At 43.2% G+C, this 17,063-nt stretch overlaps 1 protein-coding gene across 1 annotated transcript in view; it reads right to left on the reverse strand.

The window, feature by feature from the left end:
- The window catches only part of SYCP2L (synaptonemal complex protein 2 like), a 52,716-nt gene extending 35,755 nt beyond the window's left edge, over nucleotides 1–16,961 (reverse strand). The window contains exons 1-13 of the mRNA XM_088831265.1: nucleotides 16,902–16,961; nucleotides 16,406–16,582; nucleotides 15,613–15,893; nucleotides 15,434–15,526; nucleotides 13,779–13,913; nucleotides 13,421–13,574; nucleotides 9,837–9,971; nucleotides 9,633–9,752; nucleotides 5,252–5,356; nucleotides 4,761–4,785; nucleotides 3,258–3,343; nucleotides 3,069–3,157; nucleotides 929–963 (exon numbers count right to left, since the gene is read on the reverse strand). Coding sequence (XP_088687391.1) covers nucleotides 929–963; nucleotides 3,069–3,157; nucleotides 3,258–3,343; nucleotides 4,761–4,785; nucleotides 5,252–5,356; nucleotides 9,633–9,752; nucleotides 9,837–9,971; nucleotides 13,421–13,574; nucleotides 13,779–13,913; nucleotides 15,434–15,526; nucleotides 15,613–15,893; nucleotides 16,406–16,582; nucleotides 16,902–16,961 — 1,495 coding nt within the window. The remainder of the gene's footprint in view (nucleotides 1–928; nucleotides 964–3,068; nucleotides 3,158–3,257; nucleotides 3,344–4,760; nucleotides 4,786–5,251; nucleotides 5,357–9,632; nucleotides 9,753–9,836; nucleotides 9,972–13,420; nucleotides 13,575–13,778; nucleotides 13,914–15,433; nucleotides 15,527–15,612; nucleotides 15,894–16,405; nucleotides 16,583–16,901) is intronic.
- Nucleotides 16,962–17,063: the final 102 nt, after the last annotated feature.

The following is a 17,063-nucleotide window of genomic DNA, read 5'->3' on the forward strand; positions in this document are numbered from 1 at the left end:
TTACTTCTGCATTCTATATTTCAGATATATTAAAACATTCAAAACCAACTATGTCTAAGACTTGCAGACACAGAGAACAAATTAGTGGTTACCAGTGGGAAGAGGGAAGGGGAAGAGGGCAAGATAGGAGTTAGGAAGTAGGAGGTACAAAGTGCTGGGAATAAAATTAGCTATAAGGACACACTGCACAGCATGGGGAATACAGGAAGACTTTTACAGTAACTATAAAGCTTTAAAACTAGCCTTTAAAAGCATAACCTTTAAAAATTGTGAATTACTATACTGCATACCTGTAACTTACATAATATTATACATCAACTAGACCTCAATTTAAAAAAAAAAGATTTTTTTCCCCAGCCTTAAGAAATATTTCTACTATAACAAAATCTCAAGATAAACTGTGGTTTTTCAGAGCAGATAAAACAAAGTTACATATCCCAACATGTTTAGATTTTAAACAATCTTAAAGGTAAAAACCAAATGGCAACTGGATATGCAAACTTAAATTTGCAAAATAACAGTGTATGTTGCTTCTGAACATATGTATTAAAGATATTCTTGAAAATGGAAAACAAGTCCAAGTCAAGGATTATCTCTACAGATAAAGAGGGGAATGGGATGGGAATTTGGACACGGGGCTTCACCTGTCCAAATAATAGAGTTTAAGTAACTCTGATTTACTTAAAAAAGAATTTGAAGCAAATGTGGAAAAATGATCAAATTTAACTCACCTCATTGGAGAGTAAAGGAATATTAATTAACTATTCTTTATGGTTTCAGCATGCTTAATGCTTCAATCATAAATTAAAATTCTATTTCCTGCTTTCAATTTGACCATACTTTATTCCCCATAGTCCCAAGATGCTCATTAAACCCCCCATGTCCAGTATTTAATATTCTCATATTTAAAATTCTAAATGCTTCTTACCACCCACAGTCAAGATTGTCCTTGCAAGGTCTTTCCTGAAATATTTAGATAAATTTCATTTTACTGGGATGAACATAAATAAGTAAAACTTTACTACATTGGCATTAAAATTTTAAACTGAGATGTATATTTTTTTAAGTATTTCAAACTCATTATCAGAATATCCTCAGTGTCAAGAACATATTTTTATGGGAAAAGTTGCAAATTTATATATTGACTTAAATATACTTTTTTAAAGAGAGACTAGAACTACTACACATTCTGAGGTTCTAGTTCTTCTGTAAATGAGTTTGATCCTCTCCAAAGAATTCATCAGATGCTAAGATTCTGGAATTCTACAATCACCTCACCAGCCTGTGAAGATATATATTATTATTATTATTACATAGCTTGACCCTGGAAGAAACGATACAGTAGTTGCCGTGGGTCTTTCCTATCACCGTTTGGAATCAATTTTTAAAATTGATAAAGTTACAGATGTATGGGTTTAAGTTATCACATGACTGTAACCACCAGAGATTCCGAAACTTCATGTTCATTTAAGAATTTCAATTAAATGCTGACAAGTGTGATGCTGATCTTTTTTAATGTCATAACTCCAAAGCTAAAGAATGGATTTTAGACATCTTGTAATAGTTCAGTTTCTCATAATAAATGGATGGATTTGTCACAATTTAATAGAAGTCTTAGAATGGTCTTATCAAGAGTTCCACTTAATTTCATGTTTGCAGGTTTTACATTTGACTAGAAATGCAGAACATTCCAGATGAGAACACTCAAATGTTAAGACAGGACCATTGGATTAGTCGGAAAACTGAGCGGAGACCGTCAGGTCGACTTCTCTCCAGATCTAAACACATGACTAAGGGTAATAAACTAACATATTCAAAGAAACTTAGCAGAAAAAATTCAGAGGAAACTCTATCCTGCAAAGAGTTGAACGGACAAACACGGTGAGCTCCACAGTCACCAAGCACCCCTTTCAGGTCTGTGCTGTGCTGAGTTGCTCAGTAGTGTCCAACTCTTTGTGACCCCATGGACTGCGGCCCGCCAGGCTCCTCTGTCCATGGGGATTCTCCAGGCAAGAATACTGGAGTGGGTTGCCATGCCCTCCTCCAGGGGATCTTCCCGACTCAGGGATCAAACCCATGTCTCCTGCATTGCAGGTGGATCCTTTACCATCTGAGCCACCAGGGAAGCCACATTGTGATAAACTGGATCCCCTTCTCTTGCAGGCATGGCTGCATGTCACTTGAACAATGGAGGGCCATAATGATGTCTCCGATGCTGACTGGTGCTCAGCACACAGGTTCAGGCTCAAATCTCAAAACAAGGTACTAGTATTGCCTCCCACGGTCAACACGACCACCTTACCTCCAAACTTCAATGTCCCAGGAACTATGTGAGTGGGTGACCAAAACCCCCAAAATCCATCCCGTGGAAAGCAATACATGCTGTACTGGGACAGCTAACAGCTGGTAACCTGTGAGTATCTGCTCTCTACCAGGTGATATGCTAATCACTTCCAATGGATTGCCTGATTTGACCTGTACTCTGTCGACCAGGTATTAATGTTGGTTCCATTTTACAGGTGAGCAGACTGAGGTGTAGTGAGTTAAGACTGTGCTTTAGAGGAAAAACCAGCGTAAGTGGCAAAGCCAGGATTGGAAGGCTGAAGCCTGAAGCCTGACACCAGGTCTGTATTCTTAACATTCTCCCACGAGTTGGTAATTCAGTTCACATTCACAGTGATAAATAATCTAAAGCCTGAGAAAGTATTTCACCTCACAAATGTGATAGAACCAAAAAAAAAAAACCAAAACCCACCACCACAAACACCTAAACAGAACAAGGACTGTCTCTGCGTTAGCTGCCCAGTGTGTCTGGCTCTTTGTGACCCCATGGACTGTAGCCCATCAGGCTCCTCTGTCCATGGGATTCTCTAGAAGAGAATCCTGGAGTGGGTTGACATGCCTTTCTCCAGGGGATCTTCCAGACCCAGGGATCCAACCCAGGTCTCCTGCATTGCAGGTGGATTCTTTACCATCTGAGCCACCAGGGAAGCACAACAGATTGGGGTAGTACGCTCCAGAGAGATTTTGCCCTTATATCACCACCAAATCAGGTCAAGGTCACGTACATAAGACGACAGGGGCCTTCCAACAAGAGGAGCCGTTTTCTCTCTTCCCGAGGTACAGCTTGCAGAATGCCGTTCAAGGTCCTCATTGCCTGTTGGGAGTTGGGAAAGGTTTTCAGAGGAAGCAGCAAAAGAGAGGACTAGGCACGGACTTCTACACGGGGCCCAGGGCAACTGCTGTCAGCAACTCACCTCCCGTTGGATCAAAGGATTTACAGTTGCTTCTGTCACTAGAAATCCCAAGTTAAATATGAAGGAATTCAACATCTGGATTTTCCCTGAAAGCAGAATTTTCAAAGAATCACACTGATGCTAAAAAAAAAAAAGAAAAAGGAAATAGAGGCAAAGCCTGAAAAGCCGTGGCAGCAAATGTTTCCGAAACTATCTAGGCTGGCTAAGGGACACGTGATAGCCTACTAGCCAACTAGATAGCCCTCACTAGCCTACTGCAAGTTCTAGAAACCTCCAGGCCACAATAGATTTGCAGGGCCTCTGTTGCTGTTCAGTCGCTAAGTCGTGTCAGACTCTCTGCGACCCCAGGAACTGCAGCACGCCAGGCTTCCTTGTCCTGCACGACCTAGATGCCCACGGAGAGAAACAGCAGCAGCACATGCACAGTCTGACTGTGAAGATCGCGTCTCAGGCAAAGCTACTCTGGTATCCAGAGTGAGCAACGTGCAAGGGCGGCTCCTGCACACAGGTTCCCACTGTTTCTATGCATTTCTCACATTTGTGTATTTTACAAAAGCAAACATTTTACAAAGGTCTTAGGCGGCTTCCCTGGTGGCTCAGACGGTAAAGAATCTGCCTGCAATGTGGAAGACCCAGCCAGGTTCGATCCCTGGATCAGGAAGATCCCCTGGAGATGGGAATGGCAACTGACTCCAGGATTCTTGCCTGGAGAATTCCATGGACAGAGGAGCCTGGCAGACCATAATCCATGGGGTCGCAAAGAATCAGACACAACTGAGCGACTAAGCACAGCACATTCACTGTAGAATGTAGCGTGAATTTAATAGTAGCTTTTCAAAAGAATAAAAAAGACGGAAAATAGGGAGAGGACATTAAAATGGCCCCGATGTCTATCCATCTTTGCTTTACTTTTACTTGGAGGGTAACTGCTTTGCAATGTGATGTTGGTTTCCACCATACAGCATCATGGCTTAGCCGTAAGTATACACGGCACAAATCAGGTACAAATTAGCCCCTCCACTTTACCTCCCTGACCCCACCCCACTCCACCACTCTGTGCATCTTTGAATGCATGGTTTCATAATTCAAAATGTGAAATTACCTTTAATGTGCGCTAAGCTGAACAATATCATCCTAACATCTAAATTATCCACCTTCTGTGCTCTTGAAAGACAGAGAGAGGCATGGAATTGATCTCAAGTTAAATCAGTAGTGGGTAATTTTGCAGGTTTGGATGATAAAAGTGGCTCTCCATCCCCGATCAGAACTGAATGACCAAATGGTGGTAGAAGCAGCGAAATAAAGATGCACCAAGGTAAATGAGACACATTTTATAGCAAACTTCACTGCAGCACCACAGTCTGACCACCATAAGACGGCCCGTCAACCCAAACACAAACCCGCATCACTTTCACGCATCATTTAGACAAATATTCTTCTCTATTCAAGAACATTCTAGTAATGAGAGGTCAATGGCCAATTAGTAGTAAATAATACACTTACCTTGACTACTACTTCTGGAAATAGTCTAATGAAAAGAAAAACTTCTATTATTTTTTAAAAGCACTAGCAACTATAACATTAGTAGTTATAACATTTATATATTATATATATAATAATAATAATATATATATTATATAACATATAATATCAGTATTAATGCTGATAATTCTCTAACAGGCAGAAGTTGACTTTAACTACCATAGAAAAAAATTATAGAGTAATCCTGTTTGAACTTCAATCCACTTTATTAAAATCAGCCTATTAACCTCCAATCAGGTGAACAATATATTTGAAAATAAATCACCTTAGTTTTCTATAACATTGGTTACACATATTATTTGTTACTATTTCATATAACATTTCTAATAATAAAATATGAGTCTTTTAGTAAAATCAACCTCTTAGAAAAACACAAGCTTTATAAACAACCTGAAGATTCCTGCAAACTACCAATGGTATCTGCTCAGTAAAGCACCCACCCCAATCCTTACCAAGGCTGTGTCAAAAAAGTCCTCTGTCACGTTCTTCAGAGATGTGTCTGAGGCTAGGTCTGCTATGGTCAGAAATCCCACTGTTCTTTCCAACCAGGCAACCAGGTACACAAGAAAAGAAATACTTATACAACCTCTAGGACTAAATCACTACTCCCCATTCGATAACATTTCACAACTCTATCATTTTAAAGACCTCTTTCCATTCGATTAGGTCTGGTCCTGCAGTCTTCATCTAGACAACTCCAGAATGGACTCAGACCACTACAGAGTTGCAATAAGTTCTGATATCAGCAAGAACTGGAGACTTTGCCAGGATCATCCACACCAGAAAGCCTTATAAAAGGGCTAGTGAGTGGTCAAGAGAACGCAGGAGAAATTCCTCATTCCTGTAACCTCGGAGGTTACAGAAAACAAGCCATCCAATATCAAAGGACAGCAGATTCCAGACAGCTCTCCAGAAGTGGGCCAGTGCAGGACACAGGCCCGGCCACCTTGCTTCCTTCCTTCTGCCAGAAGTTTCCAGCTAATTGGAGATTCCGCACCCCACCCCACCCTACCCCACCCCCACCCCATAGGAACATCTATCCAAGTTCGTATTATGGTGCTAGGATTGGTCTGATTTAAAATTAACTTACATATGCCTCCCTGTACTGTGTGTGCTCAGAAGCTCAGTCGTCTCCAATTCTTTGCGACCCCACAGACTGCAGCACGCCGGGCTCCTCTGTCCATGGGATTCTCCAGGCAGGAATATACTGGAGTGGGTTGCCATTCCCTCCTCCAGGAGATCTTCCCAACCCAGGGATCAAACCCATGTCTCCTGCATAGGCAGGCAGATTCTTTACCACTGAGCCACCTGGGAAGCCCAGGAACCTCTCTAGAACATATTTATTCAATAAAGCGAAGGCCATCTTTGGATGTTTTTTGCAGAGACTAGACACTCTTATTAAAAAAAAAAAAAGAAAGAAAATCCTGGCATGCACAGTCAGAAATCATCAGTTGAACAAGAGGTTGGTGACATGAGTTTGTGATGAGGAACTCTTACAGGAGTGGGGCCTTGGAAACTGTCCTCTTTAGAGTCAAGAACCCGAGGTACCATCCGAAGGCCACAGACGAACCCATCAGCTCTCAATCTTGGCTGCACATTAGGAAATCCTGAGGAGCTTCAAAATACCCTCATGAGTGAGACCACTGCAGACCCAGTAAATCAGAATCTCTGGCAATGGGACCCTCACATGATGTCTCGAAGCTCTCTAGGTGTCTAAGGTACAGCAAGATTTGGAAGCTCCATTAGGTTCCAGGTGATTTTCTTTTATCTAAAATCAAGCAAATATTTGCATTTGATTGAATCACCCACCTCCTGAAGCAAACGTTTCTCCAACAGTCCACGGAAGAAATGCCCCAGAGGTCAGTGGGGCAGGGGATAAATTGAGACTGATTTATACACAGCACTATTAATATATATATAACAGATAAATAATAACTTGTTGTATAGTACAGGGAACTCTACTCAACACTCAAATGGCCTACATGGGGTAAGAAATCTTAACAAGTGGATATACATATAACCAACTCACTTGGCTATATACCTGAAACTAACACGACATTGTAAATCAGGTATTCTCTAATAAAAAATTTTTTTAATGTTCCTCTACAAGCAGAACTCACTGCTAAGGCACTTTTTTCTCCCTCCCTGTACTCATGCTCAAAATTCTATGCTTTTAAACACATTTCTGTCACTATTCCATTTATGCCCCCAAATCCTGTCCCCCTGTCCCAGCCCATCAAAATCCACTGAGTATAGATTTAGACAGGTGGGCAAAATGCCACATTATTTGATCAAAACCTGGACTAGGAATTCACTCTGAAGGTATCTCTGTGCAAAGATTATGCATAATAACTGTTATACCAGCTGCCCCTACAGCTGTGTCATTACCAGAAACCAGACAGATAATTATTGACGGATGCAGTAGCTGTTACTCGTGATGCATATGGCAAAGGAGAAGTCACTCTGTCCCCCTGAATCTTCAAATACCTGGCCAAACTTGCTCCTCTCTGTAGGAAATTCTTCTTCTATGGAGAAGCACCTCCCAGCACACTTTATGTTGAGCCTGTGAGCCCAGTGGGCTTTAGAAGTAAAAAATCTGGTTCCCCCTTCCACTCTGATAACATCAACCTAGTCTCCTTGAACAATACCTACACGAATTAACCCTACATGCTTTACAAGGTGTTGAAATTATGGCTATGGCATTTCCATCACCAGCTAGAATTCCAACAGAATGTGGAAATCCCTATTTGGTTTCAAAACTCCAGTGGAGACCTGATCTGACACTTTTCAACCCTTGGGAAGGCATTCTGAAGTCTATATATAGATTTCAGTTCAGAGCAGATCCCAATTCATCCCCCCAAATCAGCTTCAGCTTCCAAGGTGCCCTTGGGACACCCTGCTCCATTCCTTTGGAGTTTGGGCTCTTTGTTCCTGCTTCATATTACCTGCATAAGTAAGTATACCAGGGAGCTGTTGCTGAGTTGCTCAGTCATGTCCACCTCTTTTTGACCCCATGGACTGTAGGCCTCCAGGCTCCTCTGGCCATGGGTTGCCCAGGCAAGAATACTGGAGTAGGTTGCCAGTTCCTTCTCCAGGGGATCAGAGAATTGAGTGGGGCTAAAATCAATATGAAATACACACGTGTTAATATTTGTTTTTCTTTCTGGTTTACACACACCCACATATACTACCATGTGTAAATTGATAGCTAGTGGGAAGCTGCTGTGTAGCAGAGAGCTCAGCTCAGGGCTCCGTGAAGACCTGGATGGGTGGGGTGAAGGGTGAGGGGAGGACGGTCTGGGAGGGAGGAGATATGTGTATACATATAGTTGATCAGTCCTGAGTGTTCACTGGAAGGACTGATGTTGAAGCTGAAACTCCAATACTTTGGCCACCTGATGGCAAGAACCGACTCACTGGAAAAGACCCTGATGCTGGGAAAGATTGAAGGTGGGAGGAGAAGGGGACAACAGAGGATGAGATGGTTGGATGGCATCACCAACTCAATGGACATGAGTTTGCGTAAACTCCGGGAGTTGGTGATGGACAGGGAGGCCTAGCGTGCTGTAGTCCACGGGGTCGCAAAGAGTCAGACACAACTGAGCAACTGAATTGAACTGATAGCTGATTTACTTTGCTATACAGCAGAAACTAACAACACTATAAACAATTATACCCCAATAAAAAAATGAATTACACAACTTGGATTAAGTACCTCCCTTAGATTTCCACTCCCTCCCGCCCGCCTCCCCCTATCCCCCAGCTGCTAACACTTCTGAAGTCCCTGAGAGAAGTTAGGAAAACCCAGAGTTTACTCTCTCTCCCCCATGGAGGGGCAGCCCCATGATTAGTTATTTTAAAGTGAAAAAGGACAGACACATCTGCATGGCCCAAGCTGATCTTGATAGACTTGAGATGCAAGTACCTGAAGGGGGTAAACAGAGATGTTATTCAGCTCGGCCACCCTTCTGTGCCCTACCTGCCCTCAAATCCTCACCAAAGATCAAGCTCAGGGCTGCAAATCTTATCATGAAAAAAAAAAAAAAGTGCAGCAAGAGACTAGGAAAACTCTGCTTTGCTTCCAGATGCCATTATCAAAGGCACACACAATGTTACCTTCTGATTGAAAAACAGAACTGTGTAATTTGGGTGACCTAGAATAAGCAAAAGATACTTTTGCCATGTGTTATTTCAGATTCAGCTAGGCTTTTGGGAAGTTGGAGAAGCGGCCCGTGGCGAAGGATAAACTGATCATTTATTTAGGTCCAGTCGTGTTATTGGAAAAGACCCTGATGCTGGAAAGACTGAGGATAGGAGGAGAAGGGGACTGACAGAGGATGAGGGTTGGATGGCATCACCGACTCGATGGAGAAACTCTGGGAGAAGGCGAAGGACAGGGAAGTGTGGAGTGCGCAGTCCATGGGGTTGCGAAGAGTTGGACGTGACTGAGTAAATGAACAACACAACAATCTGTTAATAAAGGCTATTGAAATAGTTATAAAGTTTTTGCGGGAGAGGTGTAATAGTCCACTCTCTTCATTCTATATTGAAGCTAAATTCACTGAAACAATAAAATCATACTATTACTGCATTGACTTGTCAAGGGGAGAGGGGCTGTGTCTGACTTATTCCTGTACACTCCCCAAGTGTCCTGTCCACCCCATACAATAGGAAACACGTATAACTTAAGTTTTGATTGGATATAGGCCATAAGCACTGGCATCAATTTCAAATCTGACTTCAAAGGAATATAAAATACCAAACTGGGCAACTGAATCCTCTCTTGTTCTTTAAATTATTCAAATCTGCACAAAATTAAAAGATGACACTTATCTTTGGGATCAGACCCTGCTTAATCAGTAAAGGCTCATCTTCTTTGAGGCCATCAATGAAGAATCGCTGGATACATTTCAGCAACAGAGAAACATGCTGGAATTCATTTTTATCCAGTTCCTTGGGATGAGACCACACCAAGTTAAAAACCTTACACAGTTACACATCGGTACTCTGATTACAAAACAAACAAAACTCACTTGCCTTATTTATTGATCTGTCGAGATGGCGTAATAAAAGATTGTTATATTTTTGAGGAACATGGCGCTGTCCCTGAAAATATTCTTTGATTTTCTGAAATCCTTCATCATGGAATGCATTAGTAATAAGCGACTGAAGCTGGAATGTTGACAGTTTGAAAATTACTCTTTTTCCCCAAGGATACTTATTTCATAGTGATATTTCTAACAATTGTTATCAATAACAATTCACTGCAGAAAAATTCAGTGACAAAAAAGAAGGTAAGAATAGAGAGTAAAATCTTGAACAGTAACCATGCAGGCAATGATTTTGGGGGCTTAAGACAGTAGTTTGCAAAACCACCACCAGTACAGCATGGACGTCACCAGGGCATGTGTTAGGAGTCAGAAACTCTGGGAGCAGGGCCCTTCAGGTGATCCTCATCATGTTAAAAGTCTGAGAACCGCTGACTTACGGAAAACCACACCTGAATTACAGATATCTGTGGGCAGAGACTTTATCCTCAGTGATGTTAGAAACTCTACAATGCTACAAAATGCAAGCCTATTATCACTCATTAAGTTACATAAATGACTTTAACAGGAGAAAATGAATTCAACACAAATACTTACACACAAAATGCTATGATGAATGAAACTGAACTTTTCTGCCTGAAAGTTAGTCAAGACCTATCTCCATATGGGTGTCTCTGTATGTGTGCTTGAATAATATATATTCTTAAATATGTACTATAAAAGATATGATTTGTTCTTTAATCAAGAAAACCCAGTCCAATCCTATTGGCTAACTTACAGTATGTTAATGAATCATTTTACGGTATCTAGCCTGAAATTCCACCTATTCCTAGTATTGATTTAAATGAGGAGAGAGCATTTGAAATTAAACATTTAAACAGAATTTAAGTTACCATATATTAATAGTAAGCTTTTTTGAACCAAGGGGGTTAGGTGTTCTGCAGATATTCTAATTTACTCCTCACCACTGGTCTAGGTGTCCCACTCTTTATCTGGGGATAATAATACAAGGCTGGGAAAGGTTAAGAACGTGTATGAGATCACCCAGCTGGGATTCACGTTCAGATTCTCTGACTCAGCAGTTCAGGCTTCTTCCTATTTGCGGCTTCTCTATACTCAGAACAAATCCAAACCCTTTGCCTCGGGCTGTAGGGCTCTGCATGATTTGATCTGTCAGCATATCCTGTCTCACTTCCCTTCTGAGTCCCAGAATAAGTCAAGCTCTTCCTGGCCTCAGGGCCTTTGCACTGGCTATGCTATGCCTGGACTGCGTCTCCCCACCACTTCACATCCTGGCTCCTCGTCATCCCTCAGTTCTCAGCTTTAGTATCGCCTTTTCAGGAAGGTCTTCTGGACCTTATCTAAAGTTGCATGCATGTGTGTGCACGCTCAGTTGCTCAGTGGTGTCCAACTCTTTTCGACCCCATGGACTGTAGCCCACCAGGCTCCTCTGTCCATGGAATTCTCAAGACAAGAATATTGGAGTGTGTTGCCATTTTCTACTCCAGAGGATTTTCCCGACCCAGGGATTGAACCCAAGTCTCTTGCCTCTCCTGCTTTGGCAGGCGGAATCTTTACCACTGCACCACCTAGGAAGCCCCTATCTAAAGTCAGTCAAGTGCAATCATTCTCCATCACAACACCTGTTCCATTTTCTTCCTCCCATTTACTTTTGTTCTTAACCTGTCTCTTTGGCTCTCTGCCAGGCTGAAAGTTCTAGGACAGCCAGCATTGTGTCTATTTTGTTCGATACTGTCCACCTCCACCTAGAATAGTGCAACGGAATAGCCTAGATTAGGATATTAGTAGGGTAATCAAAGAGATGGTGATAAATTGATGCAGATTAGAAAAGTAGAAAAGGATTTCTCAGGCTTGAATAACTGGAGGAAGGAAACACAGAACAACACAGCACACACACAGAACACAGACTTGATCTTTACAGAGAAAGCATCCTGGGGCATTCCGCGCTCATCCTTTCCCTGAATGGACTGCAAAGGACCTTCGTTCTCCTGTGTACAAAAAACATAAAAAAAATTTTTTTATTTCAAAGAAATGCACCAAGTTCTAAAAAGAAATCAGGTTCATATTATTTTCCTGAACAAACTTTCTTCATTCACACCACTGACTATAGGTCTGAGATCACTATGACTTAGAAGAAAGCCCAAAAGCTTTATCCAGCCTTCAACACTTACGACAAATACAAACTACCACAAGAAACAGAGTAAATATCACTGTAATAAATGACCACATAAAGTAAATTTAAACTCTATAGCAGCAACTATAATAAAAAAAAAAAAAGAAAAGGCTTTGAATTAATGAAACATTTTCAGAATGGGAGCTTGTAAAATAAGGTTGGTGATGGACAGGGAGGCCTGGCGTGCTGTGACTCACCGGGTCCCAAAGAGTCGGACACGACTGAGCGACTGAACTGAACTGAAAACGAGTTTCAAGCCCAGTCAGGAGCTTAAGCTTTATATTTCTGACTTGCATGAATTTTATTTTTATTTTATTTTATTTATTTTTTGTTTGTTTTTGCATGAATTTTAAATGTGACTCTAGGACTTAAAACTGAAACTTCAAGGATCAAAACAGCAAGAAAACTTACTAAACATTGAGTTGTTGCCATTTTCTTCAAGAAGTGAGTCCTGGATTACCAACCTAGTTTTCACAAACACGCTAAACAATGGCATCTCACCTCCTCCCAACAATTAAAGAATAACTTAAAAAATTTTTTTAATCTCTCTCCCAAAGAGGCTGCTTTTTTTTTTTTTTAAATCTAGCTGGGGCTAACAGTCCTTTGTGTACTGGACAAAGTCCTTAAACGTCAGCATATTTTACAATATTATTTATAAATGGGGGGAGTGAATTCAAAGACTCAAATCCAGGCTTGTTTTTTCCACCAACGGTGTATTCAAAAAAAGGAATGAGGGAAAATACCAACCCACCTTGCCCCCTCCAAACCCTGGGCGGCGAGGCTAACAGAAGCCCCAGAATCTTGGGCCGTAGATCTGGGACCTGGGTAGGTTTGCCTCCTTGCATTTTCCACGAAACCAGTGAAAAAACGGGTTGGGAAAACATCCCGAGCAACTCGAAAAGAACCACATCATTGCCTTTAGACATTAATTCTCCAATTCCCCCTTCCCCAAACGCTTTACTAGTGAGGGACCAGAAGTTTCTATTCTACCTTACGGTCTCCCTGAAAGCGACCAATAAACTCCCAACAAACCTAAGAACTGCGGAGCGCCCTAGCGCCCCTGCGAAGGGCCGGGGGGCACGCCTGGCTTCCCAGGTGGCGCGGTGGTAAAGAATCCGCCTGCCAATGCCGGAGACACGGGTTCGATCCTTGTGTCGGGAAGATCCCCCGAGAAGGAACTGGTAACCCTCTCCAGTATTCTTGCCTGGAGAATCCCAGACCTGGCTACAGTCGCAGAGTCGGTCACGACTGAGCAACCGGAGCATTCTGGGCGAGCACACCAGGCTCGGAGCCCAGAGCCCAACGGACGTGCGCCCCCCTGGAACGGTGGAGAGAGGGCCGGGGTTCTACGGTGCAAAGGTCCCCCCGAGATCACTCACCTCCCCCATCCGGAGGCTCAGGCAGGGCGCCACGTTCCCGAACCAGGGCGCACTCCGGGAGCCGGACACGCCGCGCCGCGCTCGGCCTCCTGGGTTCCGCCGGCCAGGGCTGGGGTAGCCCGCGGCTCCCGGATGCCAAGCTCCGCCCCAAACTCTAATTAATCATCCGGCCCCTGAAAACCTAGGAGAGTCCCGTGATTGACAAGCGTGTGTGAGAAACGCTGGCGTGTTAACTAGGAATCAAGGTAAGGGCACCTGGGCGCACGCAAGCGCACCTTAAGAAAAAGCGATTTCTCGAGGGATGAAAACATGTCAATTAACAGACTTTAAAAGCGAAGTTCTAAACTGATAGGCGCACCCTGTGCTGAAGCCGGCAGTTTTCTCTCCACCTTTAACAGACAGCAGAGCTGGTTTCGATCCATTGATATTAACAGACTGAAACCGAACTTTCCCCATAGGAACCAGATTTGTACCCGAAACTGTGACTTTATTCCTGACATTACAGAAGAAAGGGTTTTAAAATATACACACCTCGCTGTGCTCAGTCAAAATAAACATTTTCTTCCACTCTGCTTGTTTTCCGCCCACTTACTTTAGCCCCGCAAGAATGTGTACCAGGTTTAGGCTGATTGGTTGTCTGATATGGAAACACGGTGACAAAAATAAGTTAAACTGGAATTTTCTTTAAAAAAGAAAAAAAAAAAAAAAGCAAGCAGACAAAAGGACCTCTCAGATCCAAAGATTCCTTGTAAAAAGTTAACTTGTATGATAATCCGGTGCTGTGGGTACTTTGTGTCAAGATGTTTACAGAAAATATTTGTTTGCATCAAAGGGAAACAATATAACCAGAATCTCTTCAAGTCAGCCCTGAACTCTGCCTTGTGTTATCTCCAGTCCATTCAATACAGTACTTGTTTCAAAGTTCATCATCATCAAATAAGTAATTTACTTATTTTAATCTAAACCAAACTTTTAGATTCCTTTGCTTTTGAATTAATAAACTTACGATTTCAAAATCAGCTGTGAATATAGTGCTCTGAATCAATGTAAGTATTACTTTAATGCAGGAAAAATTTTAAGGTTGATAATAATCAAATACAGTTTAGAGGCACTTTATTTTAGAGAATAAAATAGGTAATACAATAAGAATATAATGTATGACATTTAAATCTTCTTGATATTAGTTTAAAAGTTTTCATCAATTATTTTCAGGCTGTGGGGAAAATATAACAGCCTTTTAAACTACATGGTTGTTAATGCATTCAAAAATTCAAAATATTCCAAAATTACAAAGAAAAGGAATAGTATAACAGTGGTTACAATAAGACCAGAAATTGGTTTCTACATATTTTCAGAAGTGATTTTAAATTCATTTTTGAAGTTATATTAAAAATATTTTGTTGTTATTGTTCAGTCGCTAAGTCATGTCTGACTCTTTATGACCCGGTGGACTGCATTATGCCAGGCTTCCCTGTCCTTCACCAATTCCGGGAGCTTGCTCAAAGTCATGTCCTCTGAGTTGGTGATGCCATCCAAACATCTCATCCTTTGTCGACTCCTTCTCTTCCTGCCTTCGATCTTTCCCAGCATCAGGGTCTTTTCCAATGAGTTGGCTGTCTTCACATCAGATGATCCAAGTATTGGAGCTTCAGCTTCAGCATCAGTCCTTCCAATGAATATTCAGGACTGATTTCCGTTAGGATTGACTGGCTTGATCTCCTTTAAAAATGTTTTTAAAACATTTTAAAACATTATCTTAAACTTGACAAAGGAATGTCGATTTGTAATAAATAAATAAATGAAAAAAGAAGGGTCAGTAATTTTAACCGTGGAAAAAGAAAACAACCCAAAAAGCAACTGAATGATAGGAGTTGCCAGGAGGTTCAGTGCGCGGTTGATACACTGAAAGTCTGTGGAGGAAACTAGTGGGTGAACAGTGAACACGTTTCTCCGTTTCCTCCCAGACTTTTGCGGCAACTCTGTAAATGATTTTAATCAGAAACGCTGACCCACAAGAACATAGAAACTTTAGGGGCAGAGTGATCGCGGTAGGGAGGCTGGGGAATGAACTTGTCACTTTCTGGTACAAGAACTTTGCGCCTCTGCCTGGGGGGGAGGGGGGAGTTTCGGGGAGGGTGGGAGGAGAGAATCCCAGCTTAAAACTAGAGAAAGAAGAAAATTCGTATCATTACCCAAATCTGGCTTTTGCCCACTTGGGAATTCTCTGCCCCTGGGCCGTCAACGGCAGCGGCTCTGAGTCGAACTTCACTGTTGGTTTGAGTTGCCCTCCACCAGGCAACTGAAGAGGACTGGGGGCGTGGCCGAGATTCGCTTCCTGCGGTTGTAAATGCGCATCGCTTTCCTCACCTTTCGCCAAAGGAAGAGGCTGTAATCCTGCAAGAGGCGCTGGACTGGGCGTCCTTCCCTCCGGGTGCCACGCTGCATCCGCGTGCGCGCTCAGCGATGCCAAATTCTAGGCACGCGGGGGTGAGGATTTAGCGGGATGCAGGTTCCAAGCGTCCTCCTTCGGAGTGAACGTCTTTAGAAGCCGGCTTCCGTCTGGCTGCCTAAAGAATCTGCCTGCAGTGCAGGAGACCCAGGTTCGATCCCTGGGTCGGGAAGGTCATCTGGAGAAGGAAATGGCAACCCACTCCAGCATCCTTGCCTGGAAATCCCATAGACAGCGGAGGCTGGTGGGCTGCAGTCCATGGGGTCGCAAAGAGTTGGGCAGAACTGAGCAACTAGCACGTCACTTGTGTCTGGCTATGCTGGTAGCAGGAGCGTGCCATCCCCAAGAACAAAGGCGCAGGGGATGAATTCTGAAAACCCACCCTCCCTCGCTGACCGTAGCGGCCAAAGAGCAACTGAAACCCCTTCCATTGGTTTCTTGTATTGGGCCCTTCCAATCACCCTAAGGAAGTGGGTGCACAGCTAAAGAAAGCTTGGTCTCAGCCCTGGGAAGCCCACAGCGCCCTACGCGCTCACCCGGTTCTTCCAATCTCCAGAGCCTCCGCAGACGGAATGGGTGTAAACACGATTTTGTTGTGATATTTCCACGACGATTTCCACGAGGTTCGGGAGGGGGAAAAAAACCACTATTTTTTTAAAGGGTCGTTTCATGTGGATGGCGACTGAGAAATCCCCGAGCCTCAGATCCTTTCCCTAGCAGAAAGAAAACAGGCTCAGAAGTAGCCAAGGCGAAAAACACAGAGAAAATACAGGTTTGGGGGCGCTTGGGGGCCGCAGAGTTCCCCCCTCCTTCCCCTTACCCCTTCGTACCTAATGCGAAGAACTGACTCATTAGAAAAGACTGAGAGGCCGAAGAAGAAGGGGACGACAAAGGACGAGATGGCTGGATGGCATCACCGGCTCAGTGGACCTGTTTGAGCAAGCTCCGGGAGATGGCGGAAGACAGGGAAGCCTGGCGTGCTGCAGTCCATGGAGTCTCAGGGAGTCGGACACGACTGAGCGAGTGAACAACATCAGCCGAAACAAAATCCCCGAAAAGGACGCGCCCCAAAGCTAGTAGGCGTGCGCGCATCTCGGACAACGGCGGGCGGCCGCCCAGGCGTTTAGAGGTCGTTCCCGAACTGCCTGGGGACTGAGTATTGCCTCTCGGGGACTTTGCTGGAAAGGTTCTATC

Source organism: Moschus berezovskii, chromosome 23, assembly GCF_049115385.1.
Source record: "Moschus berezovskii isolate FMDL1 chromosome 23, NW_MosBer_1.0, whole genome shotgun sequence".
Lineage (NCBI taxonomy): Eukaryota > Metazoa > Chordata > Mammalia > Artiodactyla > Moschidae > Moschus > Moschus berezovskii.